The sequence below is a fragment of the Mytilus californianus genome, unplaced genomic scaffold (assembly GCF_021869535.1).
Source record: "Mytilus californianus isolate M0D057914Y unplaced genomic scaffold, xbMytCali1.0.p SCAF_2, whole genome shotgun sequence".
Taxonomy (NCBI): Eukaryota; Metazoa; Mollusca; class Bivalvia; order Mytilida; family Mytilidae; genus Mytilus; species Mytilus californianus.
Window position 1 is genome coordinate 136,984,351 of NW_026262668.1, and position 12,982 is coordinate 136,997,332.

At 31.0% G+C, this 12,982-nt stretch overlaps 1 protein-coding gene across 1 annotated transcript; it reads left to right on the plus strand.

Annotated features, from left to right (window-relative positions):
• The first annotated feature begins 640 nt into the window (after positions 1 to 640).
• Positions 641 to 12,579, plus strand: LOC127727838 (wolframin-like). The gene is made up of 5 exons (XM_052234951.1): positions 641 to 662; positions 2,001 to 2,204; positions 3,650 to 3,853; positions 4,570 to 4,709; positions 7,015 to 12,579. The coding sequence occupies exons 1-5, from the start codon at positions 641 to 643 to the stop codon at positions 8,821 to 8,823; spliced, it is 2,379 nt and encodes a 792-aa protein (XP_052090911.1). The 3' UTR covers positions 8,824 to 12,579.
• The last annotated feature ends 403 nt before the right edge of the window (positions 12,580 to 12,982 follow it).

Here is a 12,982-nt window from a genome sequence, read left to right on the forward strand (position 1 = left end):
TTAATATTTAAATTTTGAAAGTTTGGACATGATTTTAATATACTTTGCATCAATTCCTCTCTTTTTAATAAATGAGTGTCACATTTAAATAAAAAATGAACTTCATCCTCAACCTCACCAGAGGTGCACCTGAGACAAATTGTGTTTTGTCGAAGAGTACCCTGGTATCTACCAGATTCAATTGCAATTTGTGAGCAGGTATTCTTAATCTAGTTATACATTTCCTTTGCTCAAAATGTCGCATTATTGACAAATAATTTTCAAAACCGAAGTTGCACTTGAATGTTACATAAGTTCGTAGTTTACCATCTTTATGTTTATCTAGCTGTTTTTTTCCACAATGTAGTATAGTATCCCTTAACAATCTGACCACAGTGTAATTTAATACTACAAGACAAATGCTTCAGCAAAGTTTATTTTTTTGCATATTTTTAGAAAATTGAGAATGCTAATGCAAAGAAATATGTCTCTGGCTAATGTAAAAGCGAAATATTATTTTAAAAATTTTTTGGACGATTATATGCTAAAAGTTGATATATTTTCCAATCAAAGCGGAATATGACACCTTGGTGGGTCTGGTATCACGTGATACTAAACATTCAGCGTTTCGGTCATGTGACTTCTAGTTTAATTGTTCAAAATGGCAGAAGTCGATGAAAAAGGTACACGTCTTTTCTTTTTTTTTTCAAGCATTTAACCATTAACAAAACTGCGTAAATTCGCGCTTATATTTAAAGTATGCATATTCGTAACATAATAGGCATACCCTTTTATTTCTTCCAGATTTATATACCCACATTTTTGTACCTGTCAGCATTTCCCATATCCGCTCATGTGTAACGACCGGGTCACCATTAACTTAATTAAAACGTAAACGATTCGCGTGATAACCTGAACAATAGTGTTTTTTTCTCAATACCACAGTTAACAGGAATTACCACATAAAAAAAAAAAATTGGGGAGATAATAAAATAATATATTTTAACGGTTGAAAATTTTTAAATTGAATACCTTTTACAATACTCCTACATGAAAATAGAAATGAACAATTATAATATGTAAAAAAAATTATGTATCATAATTTAATGACAAAAAAAATTCAAACTTTATTATTATACTAATCATGCTAATTGCCACGCCAAATCAATACCTCATTCATTGGGTTCCTTGCGTGGTGAAACAGTCAGCAAGAAAAAAAACGTTTATTTCGTTGAGACCATATCCAAATAATTTTGATTTTAATGATAATTTATAGTGAATTGGAATTTAAAACAGGAAATGATTAAATACATTGTATTCTGTTTTACTACATTGAACATTGGACTAAAGATATTAAGAATTTTATAAAAATAAGGAGATGTGGTTTGATTCTCAATGAGATAACTACAATGTATTTACCAGAGTTCAAATGAAGTGGATGTAATCAATCATAGGCCACCATACGGCCTTCAACAATGAGAAAAACCCATACTGTTTAGTCAGCTATGAAAGTCCCTGACATGAAAAATGTGAAACAATTCAAACGACAAAAACTAACGTCCCAATTAAAACAAAAAGCAATTTACGAAAAACAAATAAGACAGACATGAACCAACAACAACCACTGAATTACAGAATCCTGACTTGGAATAACAAACAATTTATGAAAAACAAATTGTACATCTCAATCATGTACAAAATATGTTTTACAAATAAATTGCTGCAGACCTTCAAAACATATGGTTTAATTTTATGAAGATTCAAAAGTGTTTAAAAAAACAAAATCAACTGCAATGATGTTAAATGCCATGCTCAATTTTTATGCAAATGCTGCACAGGCCTCAGTGAATACATTACTGTTTCAGCATATTCACAGAGAACTAAGCTGCCTTGTTTTGGTTGAAACAATAATATCAGATCTTGCATTATTTCACAATATATGAGTGGGTATGTACATGATGTATGTTACAAAATTTTCTTTCTTGCATCTTTAAACTTTTTTTATCTAATTTTTCTAACAGAAATAGCCAAACTTGAGAAGGAAGCTGTCAATGGGGATGAAGAATCTCAAATCAAATTAGGGAAACATTTTTTAACCTTGGCAGACTCTGAAATTAAACGTGAGATAAATGGAGAACAAGCAGTGAAGTGGTTTATACAGGCATCTAGACAGGGAAATGATGAAGCTACACAACTATTACAGAAATGTCAAAAAACTAAAACAGGTTAACATACAAAATGATAGATTTTACAATTGTTTTTTTTTAACTGGGATTTGTATTGGAATTTTTATTTATTGATAAGATGCGAGTTCATTACTTAAATACATTTTTAGCTCACCTGGCCCGAAGGGCCAAGTGAGCTTTTCTCATCACTTGGCGTCCGTCGTCCGTCGGCATCGGCGTCGTTAGCTTTTTACAAAAATCTTCTCCTCTGAAACCACTGGGCTAAATTTAACCAAACTTGGCCACAATCATCATTAGGGTATCTAGTTTAAAAAATTTGTCCGATGACCCCGCCAATCAACCAAGATGGCCACCATGGCTAAAAATAGAACATAGGAGTTAAATGTAGATTTTGGCTTATATCTCTGAAACCAAAGCATTTAGAGTAAATCTGATATGGGTAAAACTGATAATCAGGTCAAGATCTATCTGCCCTGAAATTTTCAGACAAATCTGACAACCTGTTGTTTGGTTGCTGCCCCTAAATTGGTAATTTTAAGGAAATTTTGCAGTTTTTGGTTATTATCTTGAATATTATTATAGATAGAGATAAACTGTAAACAGCAATAATGTTCAGCAAAGTAAGATCTACAAATAAGTTGTCATGACCAAAATTGTCAGTCGACCCCTTTAGGAGTTATTGCCCTTTATAGTCAATTTTTAACAATTTTTTGTAAATTTTTGTAGTCTTTTACAAAAATCTTCTTCTCTGAAACTACTGAGACAAATTTAACCATACTTGGCCATAATCATTATTAGGGTATTTAGTTTCAAAAATTTGTCCAACCATCATGGCCTACTTGGTTAAAAATAGAACATAGGGGTAAAATGCAGTTTTTGGTTTATATCTCTGAAACTAAAGTATTTAGAGCAAATCTGACAGGTGGCAAAAATGTTCATCAGATTAAGATTTATCTGCCCTGAAATTTTCAGACGAATCCGACAACCCGTTGTTGGGTTGCTGCCCCTGAGTTAGTAATTTTAGAAAAATTTTGCAGTTTTTTGTTATTATCTTAGATATCATTATAATATCTAATATCTAATACTATTAGTTATGCTTTTAACCTTATTTTACATGATTTCCAAAGCATCAGTAAATACAGGTGAGTGACACAGGCTCTTGAGAGCCTCTAGTTATTATTTTTATTTTAACTGGTGGATAGTTCTCTCATTGGCAATCATACCACATCTCAATAATTTTATATGGACATGATTTTTGATAGGTGTCAATTTATGTGTACTAGTATAAAAATCCATGCAAAAATATACATAAAAGGAAATGTGAAAATGGTCATATGAAAAAAGACTGTCATACATTTGGAATATGGATTTCCAGGAAATTAATTAGTTAACTAATAATACATGTATTATATACTAGTATACATACAACATTTAAAGAGTTTTAATGTAAAGACACTTTCAGAAAATCTTACTATTTTCAACAGGAATAACAGAGTTGAACCGGGAGGATGTGGAATGGTGTGTCAATACCAGTAACCTGGAGAAGAAAGTTAGACAAGCTGCTAGAAAACTCTACACAAAAATGAATGACACTCATAAAGAAGTTTTGTCTAAAGAAGACTACATCACAGCTGTAAAGAGAGTGACAGGAGGAGATGTACTGGAACAGAAATTACTCCTTGCAGCAGGTACCAGTCTTCCAATCACCACTTTTTTTGTCATTTCCTTGGCTTGCTGCAGGTACCATCTCAATCAGTACTAGTTTTGGTACTCCCTGCTGCAGGTTCAAATTGTACCACATTGTAATCCACAGAAAAATATATATTTTTTGGCCATTTAGTTCTTTAAAATAGGAACATGCGATTTATATGAGTATAAAAAGGGCATCTTAAAGGTCAAGGTTAAGAACCTTACAAATATTTTCTGCTCTCTACTAGTGGATATTGAACAAGATAAGGTGATATATTCGATTTCTAAATGATTTTTTAAACAATTTGTAAGCAAGCTGCTACCTTTTTCCAATGATCATCAAAAAGATTGTATTCTTTTTGTGAGAAATTCATCAGGCTTAGAAGACTTGTTTTTGTCGATGTCACAAGAGCCAAATCAGAGGAAGTAAGAACATTTTATTTCATAAATGAAAATATTTTACCAACGAAGAACTGTGATCATGCAACCTACACATAAGAAACATCATATTTAATAATATTGAAATCTTATAAGTAGAATATGTATTAATATGTAACTTGTTATATTACAATTTTGTCTTTAGATATTCCCTTATAATCCTCATCATGATATGAATATTTACAAATTGAAGGATGTAGAAATTCGTTGCTTCAAGCATTGAAAAGAAGAACCTTCACAATATAAGGAAATTTTATTTGTTTATATATTTGTTAAGGAAAGAAGATAGGTGATTCTATTAATGAGACAGAGTTTGTCAAAATCTTGTCCAAGAAAATTCAAGGAAACCTTACATTAACTTCAGAAGAAACAGAGGAGCATTCATCTGAATATAAAAGTGCTGGCATTGTTACAAAAGTAAGTTATCTGAATATGTTGGAAAAAAATAGGAAAAGATTTTAAAGAGAAAGAGAGAGTTAGTATAGGCAAAGTTGATAATTGTTTAAACTGTTAAAAAAATATACAGATAATATCTAGAAATTGAAATTTAGTATTTAGTTAATAAACAATAAAAAATTCAAGAATATCCAAAAGCAAATTGATTACACTAATTGAAAATTTCTTTATTCATGTTTTATTTGTATCAAATTCAAAGCAATACAGAAGATGACAATTTATGAACTTTTTGTAGAAGATCACATGTGAATAAGATTACAATGTAAAGAGATGTTTAATAGGTATTGAAATTAATTTAAAAAAATAGATTAAAGAAGTTTTTATTAATTGATTTTTGCAAATTTTAATTGCAATGTTTGGTTCTATAAAGACAAGCTCCCTTTTTATTTTGATGATATTTCAAATGTTGACCCAATATTATTATGGTTGAAAGTACTCACTTTTGTAGGACATTATTAGGTACATTTTCCATACTCTTATTTCTTTATTCTCATAAAGCCAACATTTTAATCGATACAGCAATAACAACAACAATAAATATTTAAACATACTCATTGCTCAATATAAAAGTAAGGAGATGTGGTATGATTTCCAATGAGACAACTATACACCAAAGTTCAAATGAAGTCGATGTAAGTAATTATAGGCAACTGTAAGGCTGACCCATCGAAACAACATCTGATTAAAAAAAAAAACACTTTTAGATATTTAGATATGATATATTGGCTCTCAATAGTGACGACTTCAGTATGTACACTAAAGAGGTTTATCCTGCCGAACTGACTTTAAATAAAGCTAATACTAACAATGAACACTGCCTTTTCCTGGATCTTGATATCTTTATCTTTAATGGGAAGCTTAATACCAAAATTTATGATAAAAGAGATGATTTTTCATTTCCTATTGTTAATTATCCATTTTTAGATGGTGACGTTCCCTTGTCGCCATCTGATGGTGTTTATATATCTCAACTTGTTCGATTCGCTCGTGTATGTAACAACGTATTTGATTTCAACGAAAGAAATCTCTGTATTACTGAAAAATTATTACACCAGGGTTTTCGATATCACAAACTAGTCAAAACATTTACTAAATTTTATCATCGGTACAAGGACATCATTCCATCATTCGTAAATATAAATCAACATGCAGACATCTTATACGTTCAGTATTTCACATCCAATATTTTATGGTAATATTCTCTACAAAGCACAAAAATGTCGGCATTCACCTAAAAAGCTAACCAAACCTTTAAACAGACTTATTCGGAAAGGATATAGTTACGATACTGTTGTCAAGTCATTAAGGATTGCATATTTTGGTATTGATATTGATTCACTCATAGGGTCTTTGCATCGGAAATAAACACATTTATTCTAAAACCAGTTGTTGGCATGATACGGGTTATGTTCTTCTCATATATTTTATGATGGTATGATACTAAACCCCTAACAGGAGGGATTGTACTTGATTTTCATATGATGAAGACACAATCTTTCAATCAGTTTAATTGAGGTCTGGAGCTGGCATGTCAGTAACTGCTAGTAGTCCTTTGTTCATTTATGTATCATTGTCATTTTGCTTAGTTTCTTTTGTTACCTATTCTGACATCGGACTCTGACTTCTTTTAAACTGAGTTTTACTGTGCGTATTGCTATGTGTTTCTTTATTTTACATTGGCTAGAGGTATAGGGGAGGGTTGAGACCTGTCCCAAGTCAGGAGCCTCTGGCCTTTGTTAGTCTTGTATGTTTTTTAATTTTAGTACATTTATATTTTTTGGAGTTTAGTGTGATATCCATTTTCACTGAACTAGTACACAATTTTATTTAGGGGCCAGCTGAGGACCACCTGTGGGTGCGGGATTTTCTCGCTGAGTTGAATACCCATTGGTGGCCTTCGGCTGGTGTCTGCTCTTTGGTTGGGTTGTTGTCTCTTTGACATATTCCCCATTTCCATTCTCAATTTTATTTCAACAATGAGAAAAACCCATCCAGTATAGTCAACTATAAAAGGCCCCAACATGAATGGCAATATAAAAATGACATGATAATTTTACCTGAAGCAATTAAGAATTATAGATTGTTCTTTTCAGTAAAAAATGTAAAAAACAATAAAAATGTAACATTAACTCAAATCTATTGCTTTATAAGATATTTCAACTCTAGATATTAAACAATTCTGCCCTTTCTTAAAAGTGATATGGTAAAACAATGTTGGTGTAAAATAGAGAAAAAGTAGTCATTAATATGATTTTTCTTATTACAGGTTTACAGATACCCTAAAGAAACTTTCCAAGCTATATTTGAACAAGGATTTGAAACAGTGTCTAAAGAGGGGATGAATTGGGTGACATCTTTGATTCCATCAAATCAGATACAACTGTTAATCTTATTTTATTTGTATAATTTTATAACAACTCCAATGATCCTCTTAATTGTACCTTTATTAGTTTTCTATTTAAGTGCTTTGGTCATGATTGTTACTACAGTACAGATGTTTTACAAAAAGAAGAAGATGAAGGACGCTGCAGCTCTGGCTAATGTACTCAAAACTTACGATGTTGGGGTAGATGTCAACGAAACTCGTTCTCAGTACTCTTGGAACTCTTTAACACCATATTTGGTTTTTTTTGGAGCATTACCATTGACTGTTGTTAGTTTTTCTTTAGCTAATAAGATGTATATTCCTTGCTCAGAGTTCTGTATTCTGGCGGGTGCCTTTGCAGGGCTTTGTTTTACAGCACTAAGTGACAGCCATGATATACTGATGATTCTAGCAGTGGTATTCAACTTAATTGCATCTCTACCGACATTTGTAAATAGTCTACCTCAGATTCCATTCATTACAGCTGCTATTAAATTAGTACTAGGAGCAGGGTTCTCCATTGAAGTAGGAGGAGGATTTCAGATTAATTTGGGATTACCAACGGTTAGTTACCTGGTGGTTCCAATCATGTTTATATTGATGGCAGCACGTGGTTCATGGAAGGGCACCTATCAAGTGCTGGTTCCCCACCTGGTATGTTACTTTTGGTGGCAGCTAATGGTAGCAGTCTTCCCTTTTACAACTTGGAAGGGACTGATACGTTCTGCTGTTGGCTATTTCTTCTTACCTATGCTTATACCTTTGGCTGTTCTCTTGGTAATTGTTGGGTTGTTTTATATTGTCTACAAACTGTTGATGACGGCTGTTTTTGGGAAGTTAGTTGTAACTCTGCTGTTGGGAGGATTAGCATTTCTCTTGTCTCAGACTAAAACCTTGTTTGGGAAGAAAACTGATAAAAAGTTAGGAACTACAAAGAAAATAATAATGGGAATATTTGCAGTGTTGGCTTTGCTACCAATGATCTTTGTACAGCTACCAACGACTAAAAAACCATCAAAGCAAGTCATAGCATGGGAGGAATACAGGAGCATTTGTGCTGCGAATGATGCTAATTCTGTTCCAGAACAATTAGCCTGCAGTTCTTTCATTGGATCCAGTATAACATGGACTGGTACCTTCAAGGAAGCTAGAATAAGTAAAATAGAAAATAGTGTTGAACCACTTTTGAAAGGAATGCCAGGATTTATAGCTAATTACCTCAGATGTTCATATGGAGGAGAGTATGGTGATTGTAATGACGAGACAAAATCGGAAAAAGAAAAAGAAGTATGTTCCTTGATGACCTCCCTAGGACATGAATGTCATCTAAATAGACACAACAGCTATTCATTTTCACTCCAAGTTAAAATGGAGGAGTTTGAGAAAGGAACTTTGGTCTTGAATGCAGGTAACAATTTTAAAGAGACACTGAGTGCATTAGAAGTGGAAGACAGGGTAGAATTTTCAGCAACTTTGGTCGATGGAGCAGGATCTCTTGCACCTCAGTTTAAATTGAAGAGCATTAAATGTCTTGATAGACAGTTGGACATTATGGCAGTTATGGAAGAAAATGATGAAGATTTGATATTACGATCAGCCAATGAAGCTATAGCAGTTGGTTTCAATTTCTTCTGGTACCCATTAGCAGAGTATATCCCTGACAAAGGCTTTCTGGCAGAGAAAGAAGAGGAGGCAGCAACTGTAGAATGATGACTGTGCCATTAAATTTACCATATAATAGAGGTATGTTTTGGATTAAAATGTAAAACAAGAGTTTTGTCTTTTTGGTTAAGTATCTACTGACAGAGTAGGATTATTGTGTAAGTGAATGCTATACAAAAGAACAAAAAATATCTAAAGAATTTTTTTTACTCTTTTTTTAAATTTACTTATGATTAATTAGTTAGATGGCAAACCGAATAGATAGAACATAAAAAAAATGAAGAAAATCACAAGATGTGGTTTTATTTACTGTTTATATTATAGATACAAATAACTTGCTTGAAACAAAAAAAGCATATATTTTACAAGTCTATTTATATATGCATAATAGTTACTTACGACATTGACTCTATTTATCATGTTTATGAGAAGAATCATTTAAAAAAAAAATGATGAGCAATGAAAAGTCTATTTGACATTTGTTGAATTAACTTAATAATTATCATGATTATAAATTTAAATTAGGAAAAGGAAATTGTCTCTTTTTTTAGCTCTTATTGTCTCCCCTACCATTTGCCAATGGCGTTGCTATAAATGATAAGTAACATCTGTACAATCTAGATTTTAGATATGAAATGATCTGTGAAAGAATATTTAAGTATCTAAGATGCTTTGGAAACCCTTTATATGGGATGTTTTTTTATGATAGCGGTGATCACAGTTATAGAAAACAACCTGGATTTCTAAGACATTTAATTGAGAATTGCTCATAATACCCACCTTTAATGTTATTACCAGTTAACTTTTTTTTTTAATTTTAAAATGTCATTTAGCATTACAGTAACTTTTACTGTTTCAAACAGAAGATAATGTTTAATAATGTTAGTAGACCTATTAATTATGTGCACATACACCATTATATATATAACTCGTCTCAAAATTAGCCCATATATATATTTATATATATATATGTCAACAATCATGTTAAACTACAAGATAATTGCAGTTCCTGTAAATGCTTTTAAAAATCTCCTTCTGATAACCATTTTTTCTTGAGAGGGAGGTTAATTCTAATGTGCCAGAAAAAATCTCCAAATGTCTCAGTTTTAGAAACTGTTGCCAAAAACACTTTAAAACAGTGTTTATACAATATAGAGTTCCAACCGTATCAGTCATGATGTTTATATAATTTATTAATTAATGGTTATATTCATAGAAAGTTGATTGAAAGATTTGATGAAAAATATGTATTTTATAGCAAAAAATAAAATGGAACTTTCCAACTGACGACCAGTGGAAAATTTATATTCTTAAACTTATATCCCACTAAATCATTTTCCAGAGATTGTGATCTATCTCTTTGAAAGTTGAAAAGTTGACACATATGAAAATTGAAATCATTGTATTGAAGATATTGAAAAAGGAAATATTAGACAAAATAAAATGTTATGATATAGAAACTTCTGATTGGTTTATGTCAAGATACTATTTTTATTACTTTAATTTTGAATTTTTATACAGTACTACTTAATACAGTTGTAGTTATTGTTGCACATAAGTCTACTTATAAGTAACATGCTTTTGTATTCTTGTTATATATATGTACATTATTGTTATGAGAAGTTATACTTCCTATATAGTTTAATAGATGCTTTGTTTATATCTGTATGGTTGTTGGATTGTTGAAAAAGATATATAATCAAATAATATTTATATAGTTATGCTGTTTTATTTATAGTAAAATTTATTGTATATACTCAGCCAAGTCTTTCTACTAAAATTGAAATAACATTTGTAAGAATTATTTTTATATAATATTTTCCTATTGACGATGAGGATTAGTTTCTAAAATACAGTTGTTTCATTTATTGAAGATTTAACTTTTATTTCAGTTTGCAAATTGTGATATTTTTTTTTATATTCTTATATAAATCTTGCTTTACAATATGAAGTCATTGACACATGTTGAATTTATATAAATGTTTTTTTCAAAATGGATTTTATGAACATGATGAAAAGTATCCGATTATTTTTAGCTCACCTGGCCCTGGTGAACTTTTCTCATTACACCGTCGTCGTCCGTTACCTTTTACAAAAATCTTCTCTGAAACTACTGGACCAAAAAGTAAAATAACAAATCTACCGAACTCCAAGGAAAATTCAAAACGGAAAGTCCCTTTTCAGATGGCAATATCAAAAGCTCAAACACGTCAAACCAAATTTAACCAAACTTAACCACAATCATCATTGGGGTATCTAGTTTAAAAATGTGTCCGATAACCCCACCTACCAACCAAGATGGCCGACATAGCTAAAAATAAAACATAGGGGTAAAAGGCAAGTGTTATCTATTATTTTGAAAACTGTTATAAATGCAGAAATGTTCAGAATGTTGAGCTTTACCAATTGTCTATTTATGTTGGAGTAATTTCTCTTTAATGACTATTTTTACCAATTTTTTTTTTGCATTTTGCCTTGTATGATAAAAATTAAAATAGATAAATAGGAACTTTAAAAAGCAAAAATGATCAGCAAGGCAAGATCTACAAACAAGTCAAATTTTGCTGATTTAGTAAGTAGATTGCCAATTTTTGTAGGAGTGATTGCCCTTAAATGAGGATTTTTTTAACCTATTTTGTGTTTTGAGCAAAAACTAAGAAAGATAGAGAGAAACTAAACAGACAAAACGATCAGCAATACAAGATCATCAAAAAGAAATTTTTGTCATGAATTCTATTCTCGTCTTCAATGTTGGAGAGTGTCCTTTGTTGAATATGCGCATAGACCTAGGTGAGAGACACAGGCTCTTTATAGCCTCTAGTTTGTTGATGTGATAGTCTTGAAGTTCTTCCCGTATTATTTTACATGATAGTGCTTTTTGTTCTGATAGACGTCTGTTTACTATGTCAAAGTTAAGGTTCTGAATAGATAAAATTACAAAAAGTATAAATCAGTACAGTCGAGTACAAATACTGCCCATTTCAGACAATAATTGGTTAGTAGTAATATATAACAGCTTCAAAATTTTACTTACTGGGTCTCGTTATGGATGTCATGGGATTCTCTCAGTTTTTTTGTTTTTTTTACCCTGATTTGTTATTTATGAGATTTGAATATTGGTTTACAATATTACCTCTAGTTTAACTAAGTTTTTCTCTACTAATCATATCATTGTCTAGGTTAAGGTCAGCATTTTTTAACAATACATGTATTTCTTCTTTTCATATATGTAGTAGATTGCCTTGAACGTTTTTATGCATAACGTATCTCTTATGTTACATTTGTGCCATTAGGTGAATGCCTATTATTTTGTCAGTGTTTTTGAAAATTTGACTAATATGTTACAAGCAAGTTTATTACATTATATCTATCCCGTTGACAAGAACCCATTCATTTGTTATACATTAATAATTTTGGAACTAAAATGATGGTATGTAAAAAAATTAATCAATTAAATTATTTTATTTTCTTTTTTAAAAATGTTTAAAGTAAATTAAGTACTTCAAATAGAAATAAAATGGTCTTGTTAATAAACTTAAGGAATAGTGCCATACAAGTATTGGAAGAATGATTGTAAACGAAATGACAAAACTAGTTACTGACAGAAGGCAAGTTAACAACAGATATTGCAAACATGTAGATTAAAGATATATATATGCAATAATTTTTTTTACGTTTGTAAGTTTTATATATTTCTAAGGATTGAAAATTATTTGATGTAAGATTTTTCTACAGACGTTGCAATTATATCTATTCATTTTAATATTTATTAACACTTGATAATAAAAACCTTTTTTCTTGTTAGTTTTCTGATTATTTATTGTTTTGAAATTTCCATAAACATACTTTGTGCATCATCTGTTAGTATATAAAAAGAACATTTTATAAATTTATCTTCACCTGGAACGCTCAAAACTAAACATTTGAAAGCCGAGGATGTATAAATGTTTGAGAAGCTATATGACAATAAGTAGACATAAGAAGATGTGGTATGAGTGCCAATAAGACAACTCTCCATCCAAGTCATAATTTGTAAAAGTAAACCATTATGGTCAAAGTACGGCCTTCAACACGGAGCCTTGGCTCACACCGAACAGCAAGCTATAAAGGGCCCCAAAATGACTAGTGTAAAACCATTTAAACAGGAAAACCAATAGTCTAATCAATATGAAAAACGAGAAACGAGAAACACTTATGAACCACATCA